Source organism: Podarcis muralis, chromosome 4 (genome assembly GCF_964188315.1).
Source record: "Podarcis muralis chromosome 4, rPodMur119.hap1.1, whole genome shotgun sequence".
NCBI lineage: Eukaryota > Metazoa > Chordata > Lepidosauria > Squamata > Lacertidae > Podarcis > Podarcis muralis.
In genome coordinates, this window is record NC_135658.1 from 14,421,768 (window position 1) to 14,446,360 (window position 24,593).

Genomic DNA, 24,593 nt, shown 5'->3' on the forward strand with positions numbered 1-24,593 from the left:
AGCGGCCACGACGGTCCAAGTAGTAGGCGCCCGATTATTTTTATCGTTAAGGGTTACTACGCTGCAATTACTTGTCTGACAACCACAAGACGGTGAGGGTTCCAAGGCCTGGAAGCAGGATCCACACATCTTTCCATGTTTTATCATCCAAAAAAACCCTGACTGATGCACAGCAGGAACCTTCCTCTAACTTAACTGAGAAAAGCTTACGATAATATTCTGCAGGAGCTAAAGTGCTGTTAGATGCGTGGTCCTGTGACTGATAACACAGAAAGGGCCCCCGCCCCATAAACTGAAATACTGGCATCTGCTGTATGCAAGCTGTCCGGAGATCACATTGCTTATGGTGGGAGACAGACAATAGTCTTCCAACAGACCTAAAGGCATTATGGAACCAGGATGGCTGCAAATGGAATCTACACTCACCCATATTCATAGGCTTTATAGCCTTTCTCCAGATGCAACAGTGGGACAAGACAAATGCTTGTGTAGTTGGAGAAACGACACTGTCTCCAGGGATGCTTGCTCTATGTAGGGCGATTCTGACTCTGCAGAATGCAAGGCTACAATTGCCAGCATGCTTTTGTGATGAATATGCTAGTATTGGCCCCACGCAATAACTGTTGGACAGGGTGGCCAACACGGTTGTTCTCCGTGATGTTCTGGAGTACAATTCCCACCATTCCTTAATGTTGGCAATAAGCCAGGCATGGCCAAACTTGGTCCTCCAGCTGTTTTGGGACTACAACTCCTATCATCCCTAGCTAACAGAACCAATGGTCAGGGATGATGGGAATTGTAGTCCCAAAACAGCTGGCGGGCCAAGTTTGGCCATGCCTGCCATAAGCAGTGTTAGAAATTCAGATATATAAGCTAGGCACCAAGCAGCTCCTTAAACCAAGGTTTCAGTCACCAAAACGGAATGCCTAGTTGCCATTTTGGGGGCAACACAGCTCAAAAGTCTTGGTTTTCTCAAATGATGGACTGACAGTGATTGATTCTCAGTTAAACATCTGGCCAGTTCAGACGACAATCCTGAGCTGGGTTAAGAGCTTTGAGAACATAAAAGAAGAAAAGTCACTTGATCCAGGGACAGTCCACATATAGATTGGCCTATTCCGACCTCTTTTTCTGAATGCTGATTCCTTCTGCTCAGGCTTCACAGGAAAAGCAATTTGGTCCCATAAATTTATTCCGATTGTGCAGATAAAATATAACTGATAGAATTCTACAGGATGGGGTGAGAAAACAGTCCAGATCCAATAATTCCCAGATGGTGGAAATATCAAGCAACCATCCTGTCGCCCAGGCATCTTCACTTTGTCACAAGTGGTCAAAAGCCAGGTGCAAATTGTGCCTGGCTCATCTAGCCCAGCACTCTGTCCTCACAACGACCCACCTATGGAAAGCCTGTAAGCAGAACAGGAGCACAACAGCACTCACACTGCTTGCAATTCCCGAAAACTGGTGTTTAGAGGCACACAGCCTCCAACAGTGGAGGTAGAACATAGGCACCATGCCTAGTTGCTACCCAGGCTGGGGTTGATGGACGTTGTACACCGTGAAGCACCCCGTCATTAGAAAAACTCTTCACTAGGTTAAATCTGTAATGATAAACTGGGCGAGGGATTTGGGGCATAATAAACCACAGAGCCTAGGGCTTGCCGATCAGAAAGTCGGCAGTTGCACTTCGAATCCCCGTTGTTCGGTCTCTGCTCCCACCCACCTAGCAGTTCAAAAGCACATCAAAGTGCAAGTAGATAAATAGGTACCACTGAGGCAGGAAGATAAATGGTGTTTCCGTGCGCTGCTCTGGTTCGCCAGAAGCGGCTTAGTCATGCTGGCCACATGACCCGGAAGCTGTACAAGGCCCTGCCCCAGTTCAACCGGCCCTGGAGGCGGGGACTCCTGTGCAGGCTGGGATTCCTCCGGTTTACCCTCTGAATCGGATTCCCAGGCCATCACACGGCTCCTCAGCCAATAAAGCGAGATGAGCGCCGCAACCCCAGAGTCGTCCGCGACTGGACCTAATGGTCAGGGGTACCTTTACCTTTATCTTTACCCAACTCTCAGATTGGGAAAGGTTATGGAAAACTGATTTGAAATTCTCGGCATGTTGCGCACTGAAAGAAAATTATATGAGAATGATGTGCCAGTGGTATTTGACTCCTAGTAAGTTAGCAAAAATGTATAAGACAAGTACAAATTACTGATGGAAATGTAAAGAAAAATAAGGCACCTTTTATTATATGTGGTGGACGTGAAAGGTAATAAAAGCATTCTGGGAAATGATACATAATGAATTGAAAAAAAATGTTTAAAATAACTTTTTTTAAAAAACCCAAACCCAGAGGTTTTTCTATTAGGAATTGTAGGTACCGATATTCCAAAGGAGCAGAGAAGGCTTTTTATGTATGTGACGACAGCCGCATGGATGTAACTAGCCCAGAGATGGAAAGAGGACAAAGTCCTTACCAGAGAAGAATGGCAAACTAAGTTGCTGGACTTTTGACGAAACGGCAAAACTTACCAGAAAGCTCAGGAACAAAGAAGACCAAAACTTTAATAAAAATGGGGGAAATGTATAACTTACCTGGGAGACCAATGTAAGCACATGAAAACATTAGTAGGATTGCAATAACACTTGTAGCGCAGCAAATATTAGGGATAAAATGGAGTGTAATCATCATCATCATTTATTATTTGTACCCCGCCCATCTGGCTGGGTTTCCCCAGCCACTCTGGGTGGCTTCCAACAAAGATTAAAAATACATTAAAATACATAAAATATGGCTTACTGAATAATACGCAGTTGAAAAGGTTGACAGTAGGACCCATGGAGGGGAAGGCGGGAAGTCCTGAGATTCGGAGGAATCTCCCAATATGGGTATGTATTTTGCATTGTTATAATTTTATATTTGTAAAACCAAATAAAAATTATTTCAAAAAGGAAGGAAAGAAAAGCTCTTCACTAGTGGCAGTAAGCCAGAGCAAACCCAGAAGGGGGTGAAGACTTAGCAGGTTGCTCTCTTACACACTCATTCACTCTCACTGAATTACTTGTCCGAGTATGAAGGAATTTCTGGCTCTTACCTGACCCTCTCCTCTTCAGCTCTCTTCAGGTCTGAATCCCGCTGAAGCACCTTGAGGATCGCCTCCTGCTCCTCATCCGTAAGAAAGCTCAAGTCGATCATCTTGCTATTTTTGTATTGAAATCGTTTTGCTCACAACACAGAGAGAAGAAACCTAGCAGCCTTCACCAAGAGCGTGTGCGGTCGTGCACCGAAGCGAGCGGCAGTTTTTAAAAAGTTCCCGAATTCCGTTTTCTTGTTAGAACTAGGAGATGCGCTTCTCCCGCCGAGACACTGTGGATAAGGCGCTGCATTCCTAGATTGCTCACATCACATGTACGTTACAAGGGAGCCTTGCTTCATGCTTCAGCAGCTCATGGGATTAACTGCATGCTCCGGAGTCCAACGTGAGCATCACCTACGGAGAAGAAGCAAGAAGGAAATATTATGCTCTAGCCCTCTTGGCCAAGGGAGCAAAGCTTTGGGGCAGCAGGGATAGAGAATTATTTATTAACTAAGGGCTTGTCCACACTTACTGTACTTTTCCTGCACTATTTTGGGGCTCAGTCTATGACTGACGCACCTACCCCCTTTTGGGGGGGGGGGTTCCACAGCTTTCCCCTTGAAAACCCACTCTTTAAAGTTCAATTGGAACAAACGTCAATTCGTGGGAAACCTAAAGTGACGTTTGCTCCAATTCAGCTTTAAAGAGCAGGTTTTCGAGAGGAAAGCTTGGGCAACCCCCCCCCCCAACGACGACACTCAGAAACAGAGAAGGGACAAAAGAGTGGGACAAAAGGTAAGTACAGTGGTACCTCGGGTTACATACACTTCAGGTTACAGACTCCGCTAACCCAGAAATAGTACCTCCGGTTAAGAACTTTGCTTCAGGATGAGAACAGAAATTGTGCTCCGGCAGCGCGGGAGGTCCCATTAGCTAAAGTGGCGCTTCAGGTTAAGAACAGTTTCAGGTTCAGAACGGACCTCCGGAATGAATTAAGTACTTAACCCGAGGTACCATTGTATAGAGCATCTTAAAAAGCAGAGATATCACCTTGCCAACAAAGGCCCTTATAGTTAAAGGTATGGTTTTCCCAGTAGTGATGTATGGAAGTGAGAGCTGGACCATAAAGAAGGCTGATCGCCAAAGAATGGATGCTTTTGAATTATGGTGCTGGAGGAGACTCTTGAGAGTCCAATGGACTGCAAGAAGATCAAACGTATCCATTCTGAAGGAAATCAGCCCTGAGTGCTCACTGGAAGGACAGATCCTGAAGCTGAGGCTCCAATACTTTGGCCACCTCATGAGAAGAGAAGACTCCCCGGAAAAGACACTGATGTTGGGAAAGATGGAGGGCACAAGGAGAAGGGGACGACAGAGGATGAGATGGTTGGACAGTGTTCTCGAAGCTACCAACATGAGTTTGACCAAACTGTGGGAGGCAGTGGAAGACAGGAGTACCTGGCGTGCTCTGGTCCATGGAGTCATGAAGAGTCGGACACGACTAAACAACTAAACAACAACAACAACCACTGTATGGATTAGCCCTTAGCACTTAGTCACAAGTGTCTCTAGCATGCCAATAATAATTTGCAGTTTTATGATGCCAAAGCCGATTTGCAAACTGATTAATCTGACCTTCATGGGGAGTGAGGAGATCTTTAGATACTATAAAATGCATGAATTAATTGAATACAGACATTATCCTCTAGCCAATCAGTGGTTTCCAAGAAGAAGAAAAAACAGTACAGGGTAAGCACAACAGATTGATGCAGCCTCCATAAAAAAATGCTTCTAAGAAGCTGCTACAGCCAACACCCTCAAGGGGGGAAATTCCAGCAGCTAATGACTGACTCTGAAGCAACATAAACAGGCTGGGAGCCAACCCTGTCCTTCCAGGCTGCCCAAGACACAACTCTAACAAGACAACCAGCTCTAGCTAAGAGGAAAACAAGAACATTAGCACACCCTCCTGCAGGCTAGACTGATAAGCTGCTTTTAAAAAACTTCACTTGATGAAAGTTCACACAGGGTACCAATTCCTGAATAGCAGTTACTATACATGCACAAGTGGGGGCTGTAACAAAATGTTGCAGTATGAAACTGCTTCTCTTCAGGGTTGCAGATATTCCAACCTATCCCACCTCACCCTCCGCCCCATCCCAGGTCAGCCTTCTCAGTTGTCATGGGGCTGTTTGGGCCTGATACGTTTTTCCCCTTCCCCAAATAATTTTTTGTTTTACTTCTTAAAACTCTGGAATTCCCCCAATTTTTGTTTCTCTGCCTGTACTTGTTTTATAACACCGTGCTAATGTTTTTACGCTGCATTTTTGCATAACACATAGAGATATTTTTAACTATTAAGTAGCTTAGGAATGCTTTGAAATAAATAGAGTTTGCCAATACAGAGATCACCATTTAAATGATTTGCTGTTCTTTCAGACCACCTTTCGTTGCAAAGAATGCCAGGTTAGTGTACAAGATATAGAAAAACAAAGCGCCATTAAGTAAGTTTAAATCGTATAAATATGTTTCCAGATATTATTGGGCTACGTCTCCCATCATCCCTGACCATTGGTTTTTGCTGGCTGGGTGAAGATGGGAGTTCAATATCTGTGGACCATGGGTTCCCCATCTCTGGTGAGATGGGCTCTAACACAGATACAGGTTGAACATGTTCATTTCAACACAGAACTGCCTCCCACGTAATAATTATTTTAACACGAAGGGGTCTGAACACCGAAAAAGCGCTGAACGCTATTCTAGCAATCCTCACAACAACCCTGAAAAGGTAGACCATGGCTATTACGCCCATTTCACAGATGTTTGAGAGAGAGAATGGCTTGCCAAGGTTCAGCCACAAGCTCATGGAAATTTTTGCCAGGGGCTTGCCAGCTCACACTCTCAACATATCCAAATGCGCACCATGGTAAGCATGCCAAGTAAGAGTTAATAAGATAGTACTTCTGCTTCGCTGTTTTTCTACGGGGGTTTCCTCTGGGAATGGTGCAAATGGTACTGAAGGCTTTTTAAACAGACTTGCTTATTAAAGAACAACAGGAAGGTGATACTGAAATGGCTGGATCAGAGATGGGGAGCTAAGGCTATTCTAGGCTTCATCAACAGAAGTCTAGTGTCCAGATCAATGGAAGTCATAGTACCACTCTATTCTGCCTTGACCAAACCTGGAATACTGTGTCCAGTTCTGGGCAAAACAATTTAAGAAGGATGTTGACAAGCTGGAACGTGTGCTGAGGAGGGCGACCAAAGATGATCAAGGGTCTGGAAACCAAGCTTTAGGAGGAGCTGGGTATGTTTAGCCTGGAAAAGAGGAGACTGAGAGGAGATATGATAGCCATCTTCAATTATCTCAAGGGCTGTCACATGGAAGAGGGAAGAAGTTTGTTTTCTCCTGCTCTGGAGAACAGGACTTGAACCAATGCTTTCAAGTTACAAGAATGGAGATTCTGACTAAATATATGGGGGGAAAACTTTCTGACAGTTAAGAGCTGTTGGAGAGTGTAAAGGTCTCCCTCAGGAGGTTGTGGGCTCTCCTTTGTTGGAGGTTTTAAGAGGCTGGATGGCCATCTGTCATGGAGGCTTTTGCAGAGGCTTTTCGGTAGATATCCCTGGCTCGTGCCTGCAATCAAATCTGCTTCTATCCGCAGAGCAGCAGTGCAAGCATAATCAAGCCCACTTCTGCTGGCAAAAACTTGTCATGGGCCTCATTTTTCCCCACTGAAGAATGAACCAATAGATCACATTTCCACTCTTGTGGCCGGAGTTCAAGCTAATGCCACGGCAAGTAGAATCAGGTAGCCAGCAGCCAGATTGCTTCTTTTCTCCCTCACCAAATGTTGAAATAACCTGGAAAGTCTCCAAAAGCAACAAGCAGAGAAGCTCACCACCACCAGTAGCCTGGAACAGTCTGGCTCAACTTTTCCTGCTGAGTTTGCATCTGGGGCAGCCAGACTTGGAAGGGAGATTGAGACCAGACAAGAGAGCCACAAGCAACAACTAAAACATGGCTTTTTCCATCCTTAACAGATACTCAGTTAAAAGGAAAGGGGGGATACTAAGCCTTAAATCATTGATTGAAGACTTCTGGACCAAAAAGGCACTTTTTGTTACAGTCCTATTAGCATTTTCTGCTCTTCTGGAAATGCTATCACACAGCAATGGGTTAAAACTTTAAACCAAAGTACAGCCACAACCTCAGATAACTCCAAGGGATTATGACTATGACTTGTGAGCAAGTCAGAAGGCCAGTCCCGGGTCCAGAGGCATTCATAAGCATTTCACATTTAACTTCCAGGGTTGGTAACGAAACTTGACATTAGCATTCCACGGGTGTCCTAGAGCACAAGTAATCCACACTAGAAACCACATTTTAAAATCCACGTTGCAAGGGGTTTAATCAGACGTCTGGGTTTGTGCAATTAAGTGTGAGCTAGCAAGAAGGAATGATGGAAAGGGAAAGACAAGGGGAGTGCCAAAAACAGCTTTCCCACAAACTATTATAGGGATTTTGCCCCAGTGGCCACAACCTCTCTCTCTGCTCCCTTTGAATTTTCTCCAGAATATAAACATAATATTTCTTTATATTGAATCTCTCATACTTTGCTAGAAAGGTTATAAAGACTACCAATCAACCCTCCCTCTCTTATCTCCATTAAATCCCATCACTGATCTTTCGCTATCAGAACTCCCACTGTTGTTTTTACCTGCCAGATTTTCTACTTAAGCCTTCTGAGTAGGTAACCTTCTATCACATGCAAGGTGCTAAACAGAAGTCATTCCAGTAATTACCGTTTTAACTTTTACATAGAAGCAGAGCAGCAGTTCATTCCTGGCTTTCACTGCACCTCGCATTAAAGGACTTAGGCCTAATCTTCTTAAGAATTTCTCACTGCAAGGAAAGTTCTTTGTGTGCTCTCCTCTGCCACAAAATGTTGGGCAGCCTAAGAGACTGAAGGGTCTCGCTTAGAGCAAGCAAGCGGCTGCCAAATCAGGATGTCGAAATACCACTTGTTGGCATCCAGCTATCTCAAAAGATAATGGAGTGTGCCTCTGTGGGTGAACTCAAACTACTGGAGAATCACAGCACCTGCTGTGGCTGCAGAGACCGGTAACTCGTAACTGCTGACTCCTGCGGTGTTTTTGCTGCGGTAGCAGCACTGAAGGGACCTCTCTGGGGCGCAAGCCTGGGCAGTGTGTATGGAGGTTCCTGGCTGCCCAGACAACAAGACCCTCAACTAATGTTGTCCAAAGGAAAGCAGAGCAATACATTTGGCACCAGCTCAGCTACAGGAGTTGCTGGAAGGAGGCGTACAAGATGCCATCCAACCACCTTAGGGACTCCACTCTGGATTTGTGCAGGGTTCAGTCTTTAGCCTCTTCTTATCCTGAAGATGTCTGGGTAAGCCGAAACATTACTCTAGAGAGGATCACAGAGCGACAGATAACATGTTTTGTTGCACTCAGAAGATTCCATGTTCACTCTCTGGCATCTTCAGTTAACAGGATCTCAGGTAGAATGGAGACAAGGAAACTATACAGATGAAACCTGAAGAACGCAGAGACATCTTCACGCTTTTGAGCCCTGGGCTTCCAACCTGACTACAGAGGTACCTCGGGTAACATACGCTTCAGGTTACATACGCTTCAGGTTACAGACTCCGCTAACCCAGAAACAGTACTTCGGGTTAAGAACTTTGCTTCAGGATGAGAACAGAAATCATGCGGCAGCGGCGCGGCAATAGCGGGAGGCCCCATTAGCTAAAGTGGTGCTTCAGGTTAAGAACAGTTTCAGGTTAAGAACGGACCTCCAGAACGAATTAAGTACGTAACCAGAGGTACCACTGTATTTATGAAGCATTCCTTGTAACCACAATAAGCTACTTTTCAACTAGCCATTCAAAATCTAGACGATTTCATTTGTAAACCACTTTGCAATCTTTACAGGTGAAACAGAGAAACAAGATAACACATTATTAATCTATCCTTTTTAACTGTATTTCTTATCCTCCCTTCACACCAGGTCACCAACTTCATATTTTGGAAAATAGTTTGTCTCTCAATAGATCATTGCCAAACTTAGCACAAGGGTTCCTGAGGTGGGAAGCAGTGATCTCTGTCAATGTTCGGATGCTGAACACCATTATGATTCAAGATGGCAGTTCGAAGTATCATTTCGGCATGACTTGGCCTGTTTTTTGGGGGGCATAGGTTTGGTTGCCTCTTGAAAGATTGTCACCAAACTTGACATGCATGGTTTTGACATGGGGGTGGCAGACTTTGGATGCTAGCTACCATTTTGAATCAAGACAGTGGACTGAAATGTCACCAATGTGGGCCTCCAAGCCCACAATCGCTTCCTCCTTCCTCTCACCTCTACAGGAAGTTACCTCCTCAAGTACTTCCTGTTGACCTGGGAACTAACTATATACACAGGGAAGAAACCTGGTTTATGCAGAACCAAGATTCAATATGCAAAACCCAAAAGAGAGATGTAACAATACTGTGAACATTAAAGCTCTGCTCCTTCCGAATGGAACACATTTTTTTTTCTTTTCCTTACAACTAAAAGTTTGCAAACCTTTTTCCACACCTTGATTAAAATTGGATTTTGAAGTCTTTTTTTGAAAGCTAGACTGTTAACTAAGCCAGGGTGGGACCTTCTTCAGCCTCTAATGGGCCAAGCCAGAACACACAATTGCGGGCTGGAACCAACTAATCTGCATCATTTAGCTGCACATAATTAAGGCCTTAAATGCAAGTTTCATGAACACAGAGGATGTCAAATTATAGCTGGTGAGCGTGTTCAGCTTGCTCTGCAGTATTTTTTCCTCAGAAATTGTTAGGCATTAAGAACTACATCAGACCTTGAAAAACAGCCTTTAAAATTATGGAGTTGGAAAATAATAATAATTCAGTCTTAACACACACACACGTTTCCAACTTTTACCATGTTGACATTACATTATTCAAAATTACACACACACATGAGCACAGACATTCATGAAGCCCAGAATGCTTTTATTTTAAATGAAAGTCAATATGTGCAACAGTCAGTCTGCACTAAAACACTTTTGAGGCTACTGCATTTATTTCACAAGACTGAATATCACCCCACCCTTTGAGCATTGTAATAAATGTGAAGGCTGACTATGCATCTAGACATAAGATCATTCTTTGCAACCTCCTGTAAAGGCTGCTGTTAAATTCAATTAAACAACAACAACTAATAATAAAGGCATGATCCGAAACTTCTTCCCAAGTCCTCAATCAACACTAGACAGATGCAACTGTTGACGCCTGTTATTATTTACTAGCATTATTCAGATGACCAGTGAAACACAATTGCTAATCTCTATTATTACTACTACAGCTATATCCTACCTCTTCTCCAAGACATTGTTCTCCTCAATTAATTTAAAATAATAATAATACATTTCTACCATTTGTAGAATGATAGCACAACATGGACCAACACTATCCTCCTGTGTTTTTGTAAGAAACTATTTTTCCTGTTTTGCGCATGGTTAAGTGGTCTAGAGGCTTTGGAAGGGATGATGGAAGCATTTTCATTATTCTTAGTGAATAATAATAGGAAATAAAGAGAAGACTACTGAAATTGTAAGAACAATTACTAAACAGCAAGACCCATTGGCAGGATTGAGCTGTAAGAGTCTGGGAGGGAGTTCCAAAGGGTATATGCCCCCCCACAAAACGCCCAACAGAACAAAACACACTTCCTGACAAGATGGTATCTGCAAGGCACCCTCTCCTGCAGAGCTAAGTGATCTATTAGATATGTAAAGGGTGAGACAGTCTATATTGTTGGTTGTAAGACTCTGGGGAGCAAGCAAGCTGCTTGCGCTTATATGAAATTTGGTTGACGTTGTCATGTGAGAAACACAGTGTGGGAATTACAAAATGCCAGTGTACCTTTATAGATTCGTCGATCGTGATACTTATCTTCCAGAAAGTGAAAGACCTATCATCATGTCTCTAAATTTCCTGCTTCTTTATCAGCGTAACTCAGAAGCTCTGTTTTGAACATGAGCCGGAACTGGCCGTCAACTTCAAAGATATGGGTTGTTGTTTTTTAATGCCATGGCACAACTTTGCCTTCCTCGAACCTTTGGCAAGGGATGTGTTGCGAGACCTGAGCCCAGCAACAAGGACGATGACTAGGATCTCCTTTGGAAGAACTGCCTTTGTTTACCTTTCCGGATTCCAGCCTCCATGCATTTATCATTCAAAGAAAATATACTAGTAGCAACAGATTAAATGATATGATCTTCTGCCAAACTCTACGGTTCTTACGGCTCAATCCTGCCAGTGTGTCTGACTGTCCAGCAGCTATTCTTACCATTTCAGCAGTCTCCTCGTTGTTTTCTGCACCTTGATCAGATTTTTAAGGGAGATTAGCCCAGCTCATTCACCAAACAAGCTCTTAGTAAAATTTACTGAAGCTACATTGCACGCAACAGCACACACATTTGCCCAGGTTGCAATCCTATACCCACTTACCTGGGAGTAAGCTCCATTGAAACTCAATGGCACTTTGTTCCACATGCATATGTATATAGGCTTGTGTGGTTAAATCTCAGTTGCTGTAAACTGCAGGAGGGGGAGAGAGCTGTTGTGATCAGACCCTGCTGGGGGCTTCCCATAGGCATTGGTTGGCTATTGTGGGAACAGGAAGCTGGACTAGATGGGCTAAAAGGCTCTTCTCAGGTTCTTATCTCTCACTTCTGAATTTTCAGTTAAGAGTTACAGATGGGACTACGACAGCTGGGAGAGCTGAGTTGGTAGAGCATGAGACTCTTAATCTCAGGGCCATGGTTTGGCTACATTGGGCAAAATATTCCTGCACTGCAGGGGGTTGGAATAGATGACCCTAGTGGTTCCTTCCAACTCTACAAATTATATGACTCTAAAAGGAACCTCAGGGTAGCACCTGGCGAAACTGTCCATTTACATCCCTGTTACGACGTGCAGAATTCAAAACAAGATCTCTCTCTTCCTCTCCTCGCCCCTTCCCTCCTGACTCCTTTTATTAGTTTCATTTTCTCACATTGCGTTTTCTCTCCAGGACAATTATTGTTGTTGTTTAGTCGTGTCCGACTCTTCATGACCCCCTGGACCAGAGCATGCCAGGCACTCCTGTCTTCCACTGCCTCCCGCAGTTTGGTCAAACTCATGCTGGTAGCTTCGAGAACACTGTCCAACCATCTCATCCTATGTCGTCCCCTTCTCCTTGTGCCCTCCATCTTTCCCAACATCAGGGTCTTTTCCAGGGAGTCTTCTCTTCTCATGAGGTGGCCAAAGTATTGGAGCCTCAGCTTTAGGATCTGTCCTTCCAGTGAGCACTCAGGGCTGATTTCCTTCAGAATGGATGCGTTTGATCTTCTTGCAGTCCATGGGACTCTCACGAGTCTCCTCCAGCACCATAATTCAAAAGCATCAATTCTTCACCAATCAGCCTTCTTTATGGTCCTGCTCTGACTTCCATACATCCCTACTGGGAATACCATAGCTTTAACTATGCGGACCTTTGTTGGCAAGGTGACAAAGATGAGTCTAAAACAAGCAGGTGACTGCTTCCCCTTTTGCAGAAATTTCAAGCGTGCACCCCAGGCCAGCCTCTTCCAGACTTATCTAAAACCAACCGACCCTGTATTTCTCATGCTTTTAAAACAGAAGCATTGTTTGCCATGGTCCAACAGTGATTGCCACGTTTTAGGCCTGGAACAAATTACCAGCCCATTTTATTCCCAAGATTTTATGTAGCTGGCAGGTAGGACTTCCCTTTATACGTTCTCATTGTGACAGGGGGGTGATCCCATCTGCCTTGAAGGATCCAGATTTGCGAATGGGAGGCTCTCTAAAACGCTTATTCTCACCCTCAGACTTGAGGCCAAGGAAACACCTACCGTATTTTTCCCTCTATAACACGCAGATTTTTTCTCCTAAAAAGGAAGGGGAAATGTCTGTGCGTGTTATAGAGCGAATGTGTGGTCCCTGGAGCCAAAAAATCAGACAAAAATCGAATCGGGCTTCACGGAGAAGGGAAACCTGAAAAGAGGAAGTTGCAGCTTTCCTGCATTCTGCCTCAGGGTCTTACTGCCCACCCTCCTCTGTTTCCTTGCTCTGTTTGCTGAAACGGAACAAAGAGCAGGGAAAGCCCCTCCCCTCCAGGCAAGCAGAGTGTCGTTCTTTCTAATTCCTCTCTGTGCTCCAGGGCTGCTGGGGGAGAGGGAGAGGGAGGGGGGAGGGAGAGGGAGGGGGGAGAGAGGGGGAGAGAGGGGGAGAGAGGGAGGGAGAGAGAGAGAGAGATGGCTGGCTTGGGGGGGGGGGGGATTTTGCCTTTCTTTCCTCCTTCCAGTTAAATCCCTCCCTCATTCTTAGCCAGCTGCTTCTCTGCACACCCCTCTCATGTCCCTTCTTTGTTTTTCCTTCGCTCCCCACTTAAAATGTGGTTACAAAGCATAGATCAACATGGATCCTCAGGATCTTTGCATTGGGTCACCCCAAATTCACCATCAGATCACATAGCATGTCCATGGCTACAGCCTGCCCCCCCAAAATCACGCACCCACTGTTGCCTGGGGCTGCAATGGTGCAAAAACGTGGTTAAAAAGCATGGATCCACATGGATCCTCAGGATCTTTGCATTGGGTCACCCCAAATTCACCATCAGATCACATAGCATGTCCATGGCTACAGCCTGCACCCAAAAAATCACGCACCCACTGTTGCCTGGGGCTGCAATGGTGCAAAAATGTGGTTACAAAGCATGGATCCACAGGCATTCTCAGGATCTTTGCATTGGGTCACCCCAAATTCACCATCAGATCACATAGCATGTCCATGGCTACAGCCTGCACCCAAAAAATCACGCACCCACCGTTGCCTGGGGCTGCAATGGTGCAAAAACGTGGTTACAAAGCACGGATCCACAGGGATCCTCAGGATTTTTGCATTGGGTCACCCCAAATTCACCATCAGATCACATGTCTGTGGCCACAGCATGAAGCACAAAAATGATACATCCACTGTTTCATTCAGAATGTTTTTTCCCTTGCTTTCCTCCTCTAAAAACAATGTGCGTGTTATGGTCAGGTGCGTGTTATAGAGCGAAAAATACGGTATTTATAATTATGATTTACTACAAAAGCCATTAGAAACAGCCAACAGCAAAACATTTAAGGGATGCAAAAGCTTTCAATATTTCAGGATGGTGCCAGCTGTGAAAGGGACAGAACTAAGGGCTTATCTACACTTACCTTTCCTCTGCTCTTTTAGTTAGAGTGTGGTGCTGATAACCCCAAGGTTGCAGGTTTGATTCCCCGTATGGGACAGCAGCATATTCCTGCATTGCAGGGAGTTGGACTAGATGATCCTCAGGGTCCCCTCCAACTCTATGATGAGGTCTGCACTTTAAAACTCTATGTCTAAGTGTGGGTTGTTGTTGGAGGGGGGAGTTTGCCCCAGAGCTTTCAGCACGAAAACCTGCTCTTTAGTGCTCAATCGGAACAAACATCAATCCACAGAAAAATCTTATCTAAATTTTCAATCCAAATTGAGAAAAACCATGCTTAGAAATGGAGGTTTAAAGTGAGGACCTGTGCCTGGAAAGAGCTGGAGAAAGATAAGCGTGGAAAAGCCCTCAGTCTTGCCTTTTGCATGTACTAAGAAGTGACTTCCTGGCAAGTATACAAACGGAAATAATCCACCTTAGCTGAAGGTGCTAAGCAGGAATCAGTTAACATTCAAGCACTCAATAATTCCACCTGGGAGCATTCTTTCGCTTGCGACAACCTGCAGTCTTGCGACAACCTGCAGTCTCCGCATACCAGCTGAGGACATAACTATATTATAGACCAATCTGTCCTCATACATGCTGACACTTGTTTTTAAAAAAAAAAGGCTAAAGGAAACCAAAAGCAGTTGTCAGTCAATTCTTGCTTTCCTCCGTCAGCCTATAATTATGGCCTATGCTTCTGTTAACATGACCAAAATTCCACCTTTAACAGATTGCTCAAATGCACCCCATAATGCACCTTTGCTGCTGAGAGGTAATATTATGTGTGTAATAATACAGCAAGTCTATCCACAACTCCTCCTCCTCCTACAGCCTTGCCATGATGCAGCCAGCTGCCCCCCACAATTTAGGAGGGGTTCCATGACTCTCCAGAGGAAGACTTTCCATGGTTTGGAGAAAGAAGATGGGGAACCAAGCTCCTTCAACCGTTCCTCACAAGGCTTAGTTTCCAGACCCTTGATCCTCTTGATTGCCCTCCTCTGCATACATTCCAGCTTGTCAACATCCTTCCTAAATTGTGGTGCCCAGAACTGGATACAGTATTCCATAGGTGGTCTGACCAAAGCAGAATAGAGCAGTACCATTAATAGCTTACTGTGGCAACACTGACAAAAACCATGTGCTTCCACCATTTAGGTCACCGGAGGATAACATAATGAGCTTCATCACCGAGTTCTGCATTAAGACTGTGAAAGCAGAACAACAAAAGGGGTCACGTTCTTGTTCTCTCAGCTTACTTCTTCCTCTTACCACCCTCAGTTCAGATCAAGTTACAGCTTAGAATGAAAATTTCAAAAAACAACAACACCTGAGAAAAGGTACACAGCATACTTTCAAGAGAGACCAGAATCCCACATAGCAAGTTACCATGCCTGGGCAAAGGTGGGTGACTCCCTCCTACAGGAATGAAGAACGGACTGAATTAGCCACTAAACTGCAGCAACAGCCAATTTCACGAGACACTCTCAAAAACAAGCGAACTGGAAACAGCCAGTTCACTGGGATGAAGGGCAGGGAATCATGCAAACAGCATACAGTATATAGGGGGGAAATCCAAACTCCGTATCAGAGCGACACCTTTATTAGGCCAACCAAAACGTGTGCAAGAATTTCAGGGTCTGCAAAACGCTTCATCAGGCTAGAGAAGCAGTTCTAAAACTGTGATCCGTGGGCCATGAGCTTCATCCAGGTGTGGCTGTGGATTTGCAGTTGAAGACAGGAGCTGGCACATCCATTTCATTAAGTATTCACATTTTTAATTGTATTTTTATGGTTTTCCCAGTAGTGACGTATGGAAGTGAGAGCTGGACCATAAAGAAGGCTGATCGCTGAAGAATTTATACTTTTGAATTATGGTGCTGGAGGAGACTCTTGAGAGTCCCATGGACTGCAAGAAGATCAAACCAATCCATTCTGAAGGAAATCAGCCCTGAGTGCTCACTGGAAGGACAGATCCTGAAGCTGAGGCTCCAATACTTTGGCCACCTCATGAGAAGAGAAGACTCCCCGGAAAAGACACTGATGTTGGGAAAGATGGAAGGCACAAGGAGAAGGGGACGACAGAGGACGAGATGGTTGGACAGTGTTCTCGAAGCTACCAGCATGAGTTTGACCAATCTGCGGGAGGCGGTGGAAGACAGGAGTGCCTGGCGTGCTCTGGTCCAGGGGGTCACAAAGAGTCGGACACGACTAAACAACGACAACAATATGCACCAGGGAACCCCCCCTCTGAGGCACAATCTGAAACGCAAGGATCTCTGGCAGCGCTGACGACAGAGAGGTGGCTCCGTCCACCAAGCTAAGGAGAAGTAACTGGTGCCATCTGCCTCTACTGATCCGGCCCTGCATTTATGTCACCTTCAGCAGGATATAACGCTGGACGGGGCTTCTAATGTCCCCTCCACAGATGCATGCTAACCCTGAGGAACACACACAAAACAAAGCGGCGTACATCATTTCATCTCTGGGCGTACAACAGAGAACTTCAGTTCCATAGCTGATACTGCACAGCAGAAATAACTTCAGACATGGCAGTTCTGCCAAGAGGAAAGTCGGATACATTTTTGTCATGTGCTCCCGGGACTTCAGAAGAGGGTAGAGCACAGCGGGTTCCCTTGACTTCCATCTCTCCATTCGGGTTCTTGGTTAATCTCCATTCTATAAATGTGCTTCCATAGAAGGCAGAAGTCATAAAAGTCTCTTGCCCTGCCCTCTATTTTTTTTTTTTAACTACTAATCTGGAACAGTACGTTTACAAGTCGGGTAGGGAGAAAAGAGAGAGATAAGACTGTGACAAGCAGAGCAACGTTCATATCCATCATTCATCTCCTTGCCGGAGGGCTAAAATAATTCCTGATGCTGCAAGTAGGTTATGAACTCAGAAGAATTCTTCATAAGGTTGTTTTTAACATTTGTATTTTTCCTTTAACTGGGGCATGAGAACAGGGCAAGTTGTGCAATTCGAATTTTTACAGAGACTCTCAAGAAGGTAAAAAAACAAAAAAACTGAAAAAAGGGCACAGTGCTCAGAACATGCAAACTCATGACACACATGCACGAAAGCCGCCAACACCCTCCCAAGTTGGACACACGGGTCAGGTGTGCAAATATTTCCCTGGAAAGGGCAGGTATCTTTGCCCAAGGATACACCTTTACAAGCACAAGGAAGCTGGTGTGCAGAATACACAGGCGTGACCAGTGCTGCCAGTATCGCCATAAGCCGTGCGACAATGGGGAAACCAATGCAAGCTGAAGCATTAAGTGCATGCAGACTGCAAGGGCAGAATGCATGGCCATTAATGCTTTCAGCCTCTGAGATAAGCACCTGAAGACTTGCCTTTAGAACCCATTAGCCCCCAACTAGCGCAGCCATAGGTCAAGGATGATGGAAGCTGTAGCCCAGCAATAGCTGGCAGGGGGAGGCAGCTTCGCCATGCTTGGGTCACATGGTAGCCCAAGTTTTCCACAGATGCTTCCACACAAAAGCATGAACACACAGCAGGCTGGGAAAGACAAACGCTGGAGAAATGCTAACAGTCAGTGTAGATAGATGGAGCAGACTCCGTATAGGGCGTCTTCCTCTGTTCCTAAATTTACTTTTGATCTGCAAATTAAGCCAGACACCCTAGCAGGGCAGTAACTCGGAACTGCCACATTCATGGGGGAAGAGAACGACAACTGCCAATCCACCTTTTTTTTCCAAGTAAAAAAAATATGAAAATCTATGTTAGGAACTAATAATAATAATAATAATAATAATAATAATAATAATAATAATAATAATAATAATAATAATTTATTATTTATACTCTGCCCATCTGGCTGAGTTTCCCCAGCCACTCTGGGCAGCTCCCAATCGAGTGTTAAAAACAATATAGCATTAAATATGGAAAACTTCCCTAAACAGGGCTGCCTTCAGATGTCTTTTAAAGATAGGACAGCTACTTATTTCCTTCACATCTGAAGGGAGGGTGTTCCACAGGGTGGGCGCCACTACCGAGAAGACAGAACTAAGAAGACAGAACTCAAAGGTTCCAACTATTCTGTATTAATCAGCAATATAAACTTGGCAATGGGTGGCAAACCTGTGGCCCTCCGTATCCTGCAGGACTACAACTCCCATCAACTCCAACCACACAGCCCGGGTAAATGGCAGGTGTACTCCAGCACGCTGTTCAAAACTGGCCAGGCGTCAGGCGCATTTTGCGAGTGGCCCAGGTCCAATTGCAACCATGTGGAGATCTCAGGATGCCTGGTTGGCAACTGAGGAAAGCGAAATGTCACTTAGAGAAGGATCTCCAAACTTGTCATTTGAGGCTTGAATTTGTTTTAGTCTGGATTGTTTCATTTCTATGTTTTTATGTGTTATAACAGATTTGATCTTTATAATATAAAGCAGTGTAGAAATTAAATGAATAATAATAATAATAATAAAGTCCACTGCAAAAAACAAAAAAAGGTGCCTAGACATCCCATTGTGGAGACTGTAACCCAGGTTTAAGGTGCCATTTGGCGATTAGATTATATATATTTGAGTTTCTAACACTGCATAGCACCTGGAAACGTGCATGTTCCACACCCCTACCCTAGCAGCGTTTCTCATACTTGGGTCCTCAGCTGTTATTGGATTACAATTCCCAACATCCTTAGCTGGCAGGACCAGTGAGGGGAGTAATAGTTTAACAACAGCTGGAGAATAAAGTTTAAGAAATACTGCTAGAAAAGTATCTACTATAGTGGTAGCTCGGTTTAAGAATAGCCCTGTTTACGAACTATTCGGTATATGAACTCCGCAATACCAGAAGTAGTGTTCCAGTTAGTGAACTTTACCTCTGTCTATGAACAGAAGCCGAATGGTGGAAGGGAACCGGCGGCGGGAAGCCTCATTAGGGAAAGCGTGCCTCAGTTTAAGAACGGCTTTGGTTTAAGAACGGACTTCCGGGACAGATTAGGTTCGTAAACCGAGCTACCACTGTACTAGTTGCTGTAGAAAAGATAATCTGCTCACCTGTGTTTTCTCATCCAAGTCCCCCTCCACCTCATTCTCAAAAGATAAAGGAACAGAAAGCTTTGCATGCAGAAAGTCCCAGGATTCAATCCCCCGTTTCTCCTGGGGAAAACTTTGGTTTGAAACCCTGAAGACAAGGCCAGCCCTATCATTTGGTAGAAGGAGACAGCTGCCTGGGTGTACAGAGTATGCCACACAATCTGTCCTGTACTCTCTGCTAGGCTGCCCTTAGATGCAGTGGGTGATGCTATCCCAATGCATAAGGGAAGGTTCATGTGCCCAGTCCAATTGATTTCAGCAGGTGAAACTGTCCTTTGCCCAAGGCAGCAAAATCCTTTGGGTTGGCCACAGGCCAACCAGAGCCAGAGTAGCAATGAAACAAAGCTAGATGGAAGAATGGTCTGATTCAGTTCCATTCCTATGTTCCTACTCCCAGCATCGGTGAACAGGAGCGCACACGCTCCAAAGATCTGAATTAAGTCGATTTTTAAGATTCACTGTATGTCAGGACATTCCTGCAGAGGGAGGAGATGGGCTTGTGCTCACCTGGTGTACACACTCCCCTTCTCGTTTTAAGAGAGCTGCGTGAGAGATCTCATGCGCCAGTAGGACAAAATATTCCTGTTTTACAAGTGCCATGAAAATTCTGAGATCCACCAGCAGAAATGCTACCTTAGGCTAAATATGTCTAGCTGCTCCACAACAGGCTGGAAACAACAATGAATTCCATGTGACAAAAACACCTGGATCAGCCCCAGGAAAAAGCAATGGGCATGATTTTGCTTTGAGGCTTTGAAAAGTTTGCTTTAATACACCCAACTCTCGTTTTGCGGGAAGTAAACCAAGAGCTGGCATGTATTCCAGAGCCACTAGCTTAGCTTAAAATGTTTATTACTGCTTTCCTGTTTCCTTACTCCCTCAGGCGGAAACTTTGACAAACCCAGCTTGGAGGTTTAGATGCAAGATATTGATCCACTGCAAACACCAGTGCCCTCTTCTTTCTGTCCTTTGCTGGAGAACTTGCTACAGTCCTAAGCACTCTTGGCTGGAAGCTTTCCACACAATAATAGAATCTTGGAAGGGGCCCAAGGGTCATCTAGCCCAACCCCCTGCAATGTGGGGATATTTTGCCCAACGTGGGGCTTGAACCCACAAGCCTGAGATTCAGAGCTTCATGTTCTACCCACTGGGCTACTATTGTTCTTCACTCTGTGAGTTACTTCAACAGAACAAAAGTGCCACAAGAAAAAAACAGAGAGCTGTGCATTCAGCTAAGTGCGTAGACCCGCTGACATTAATGAACCTAAGTTAGATATCCGTTTACTTCAATGGGCTTTCTCTGAGTAAGGCTAACACTGAATATCACCTATAGTCTGGTGACAGACAGATAGATAGATAATTGCTGCCCAAGCTGGGCTCCTTTGGAAGGAAGGGAAGGATATACCATAAATTTTAATAAATAAAAATAATGTTAATCGGCATTCCAATCCACCTTAGCATGTATCAACAGCCAGTCCGAAAGCCCAGTGCATTCCAAATGCCATTCCTACAAGAGAGAGAGACAGTATTCCCATCTATTTGGCAGCAACGCCTTAAGGGCAGAGTAAATCATCCTATGGTTATTCCTATATATTTACTGACACACCCTCCTTTTTCCCGACAGGGACTCAAGGTGGCTTACAGATATACAGCTAAAAACATTGGGGGGGGGGGAGGGGAACCAACTTAAATAAAATATTGGGGGGGGGGAGGCCAGGTAAGACTTGGTCCACATGATGGATCACAAGATGCGGGACATGCACACCATTTGAATGGCAATGCCTGTTAACTTTTTTTTAGGGGGGGAGTCACAAATATTTTATTGGGGGGAAGTTGGTTCCTATTGGGGGGAGCACAGTTTTTAAAAAGATTGACAGCATCCTAGAGCGAGATAGAGAGAAACCCGGCGTTATTGTTCCAATGGGGCAACCAGAACTTTTATCTTCCAACTTCTATTGCGCGCACGCGCATCCCTCTCCCGCCCCTCCAGGTGGGGAAGGGGCTTCGCGCCCCCCGCCCCCACCCCCGGTCTTATCTCGCCGCCCGGCTGGTGCATCCCCATCCCCTCCTCGTTACCTCAGCAACGCGCACCTGCGCCGTCTCCGCCGCCTCGCCTCAGGAGCCCCCCGGGCGCTCGCCAGCGCTTTCCCTTCCCGCTTCCGAGGCGGCCAGCAGCGACTCCCGAAAGCAAGCGAGAAGCGGCAGAAACCTCCGAGGCTCGCGCTGCCCAGGAGGAGGAGGAGGAGCAGCAGGGTAAAAGCGTTACCTCCTCTTTCCTGCCTCTGTTTATGTGCCCCGAACTGCAGCCGCCCTCCGACGCGTTAAGCTCCAAGGGCAGCCGGGCGCCTCGCGGGGAAAGAAGGCGAAAGGTGCGCCGCCCGCCCTTGCCTGCGCGGCAGGCGCAACGCCCCCCCCCCCCGCCCTTCTGGGCCCTCTGGACCAATGAGAGGCCAGCGGGGACTAGGAGGGCCCTCGGAGGCAAAGCGGGAACGCCCTCAAGCAAGCTTGCCCCCACCTCACTGTTTCCTCATTGGTGAACAGGTTAAAAAGCACAGGTCTCCCTACTGCTCCTTGGGAGACTTCACTTTTCACATCTCTCCATTTGTGTTTATTTTTTTCCCCTCTTTTTTTGGCGATCACTAGTAGCCGAGTAAGATTGCCTTCCATAAACACCGTTTGAAAAATGAGTCCATAAGTGACTGTGGAGGCCAATTCTGCATCCACACTTCCTTCCGCAGTGCGGACATTGATTTCCACGCGAGAGCTGATCACGGTGTGGATTCGCCAAGCGTGCCTTCCTCTTAGCGCGTTTCTCCCTTGCGTCCTGAGTTTGAGTGTCTTCAAAGCCACCTTTGGTAAAGGCTACACACAAACGCACACAGAGTGGTACCTCGGGTTACAAACACTTCGGGTTACAGACTCCGCTAACCTGGAAGTAGTACCTCAGGTTCAGAACTTTACCTCAGGATGAGAACAGAAATTGTGCACCGGCTGCAGCGGGACGGGAGGCCCCATTAGCTAAAGTGGTACCTCAGGTTAAGAAAAGTTTCAGGTTAAAAACAGCCCTCCGGATCGAATTAAGTTTGTAACCAGAGGTACCACTGTACACACATATACATATACGTACATACATGTATAGTTTCTATTCAGTTTTCATTTTTCTACATATCAAATTAAACAGCCAATGGCTTCCCAACAACCAATATTTTACTATAGCCATTCAAATCAATTTCCCACTTTTACATTGATCAAATATCATTTCCCCTCTCTTGAATTTATTTTAACGCTGCCAGTGCTTTCAGCTGTGCACAAATATTTTCTGTACATTCAATAAACACTTTCCACTCTTTAAATATATGTTCTTCTTTGTCTCTTATTCTGTAAGTTGAACCTGCGTATTAACATCTTAAGTTGCCAAACCTCCTTTACAAGGGACCTCACTTACTTTCCTTTGGGCGTTGCAACAAAACACTCGGCGGCTGTTGTTGCCCACATAAAAAAAACTTTTCTGGCACCTGGGAATTTCTGTCTGGGTTATTCCCAACAAAAAGGATTCTGGTTTTTGGGGGGGAAGGTAAATTTAAACATTTTTTTCAGCTCAATATAAATCATTTCCCAATATTCTTTCACCTTTCTGCATGTCCGACATCTCTATGTAGAACTGTCCATTTATTCCTGCTCTCTGTTTGCTGCTACTTAACCAATTCCTGCTCCACAAGAGGACCTCCCCTCTTATTAGTTCAGTTATTCAAGTGTGCCAAGGGGGAATGTAAGCTCTCTCTGTTCAGCCTTCAATCTCATGTGTGATTTGGCTTCCTCTGTGCTGAAGTGCTGAAGTCTGGGATTACATGCGTACCAATAACCAAAATTCAGCTTTCTGCCATGTGAAAAAATACAGGAATCCTTTTTTAAAAAAAGTTGCAACCAGGGTTTTATTTTTCAGCCAGAACTTGTCAGAACTCAGAACAGTTCTGGCACCTCTCAGATGGGTGCCATTGCCATTATAAGAGAACAAAGGAGGTGTTCATGGTGAGTTACAGCACCTCTTTTTCTAGAAAAATCACACTGGTTGCAACCCTAATCACACCAGGGCATCTTTCCTGAGTACAGTCATACCTCATGTTACATCCGCTTCATGTTACGTTCTTTCAGGTTACATCCTGCGGTGACCCAGAAGTACTGGAAAGGGTTACTTCCAGGTTTCGCTGCTCGCGCATGTGCAGAAGTGCAAAATGATGTCACACGCATGTGCAGAAGCGGCGAATCGCAACCTGTGCGTGCGCAGACGCGCTGCTGCGGGTTGCACTCTTTTCATGTTGCGAACAGGCCTCCGGAACGGATCCCGTTTGCAACCAGAGGTACCACTGTACTGATACTTCATTTTTTTTTACAAACTAGACGTTGGAAATTAGGGTCCTCAGAGCAGCTGAACCAATATCAGCTCCAAATCTGGGGGTGTCCATCACAGTGTAGATGCATAATTCTTGTGCTAAAGTAGAAACCAGGGTGTTGATATATTTGAGGGTTTGCATAAACTGGAACAAGGAAGTTAAGCTGATTTCTGTTTGTTTTAGAAGAGGCTAATTGCATTTCTTTCTCCGGCCTGACTTGGGACGATGGAATGTGGTCGTGTCAGTATTCTGAGCAGAAAGGGCAGCATGCAGCAGATAGGAAGAATATGTGGTTGTTTTTGACCAAGCGGGAATATTTTCAGCTAGGAGATAAACGCTGGTTGGGCAGCAGCGGGAAGAAGCTTTCTCCTCTCCCAGCCTTGTTGTTAGGGAAAGTTTCAAATGCTTCCCCCCAGCATATGGAGACCTGTTGTATGTGCGTAAAAGGATTGTGGTCCTGAGGTGCTAGTCTTAACAAAACACATGGTACAATCAGCTGTTATGTTTTCAGGCTGCAGATGGGCAGTGGAATTTTTCAGCGCTCCCCTACATTAAAAAAAAACAACTTTGCATTCAGAAAGCAAGCACAGCAGGGAATGTGGACTGTCGGCCCCTCCAGACAACCTGTTTATGCGGAGGTTAGATTATATCTGGCCTTCATTGAGCTCCCCGCTCCCCACCTCCTGATTTTATAAAGGTAGTTATATGACACTCAGCATTCATCCTACATCAGGGTGGATAAAAATCA

The 24,593-nt window shown here is 45.2% G+C and overlaps 1 protein-coding gene across 15 annotated transcripts in view; it reads right to left on the reverse strand.

Moving 5' to 3' along the window:
* SYTL2 (synaptotagmin like 2) overlaps window positions 1-21,865 on the reverse strand; it is a 61,501-nt gene extending 39,636 nt beyond the window's left edge. For 13 of the 15 annotated variants that reach the window (XM_077926952.1, XM_077926963.1, XM_077926958.1 and 10 more), the window contains exons 1-2: window positions 21,721-21,865; window positions 3,094-3,489 (exon numbers count right to left, since the gene is read on the reverse strand). In XM_077926952.1, the coding sequence (XP_077783078.1) occupies window positions 3,094-3,194 (101 nt within the window). In that variant the 5' untranslated portion in view covers window positions 3,195-3,489; window positions 21,721-21,865. The other 2 variants (XM_028725997.2, XM_077926951.1) reach the window with 2 other exon arrangements.
* Window positions 21,866-24,593: the final 2,728 nt, after the last annotated feature.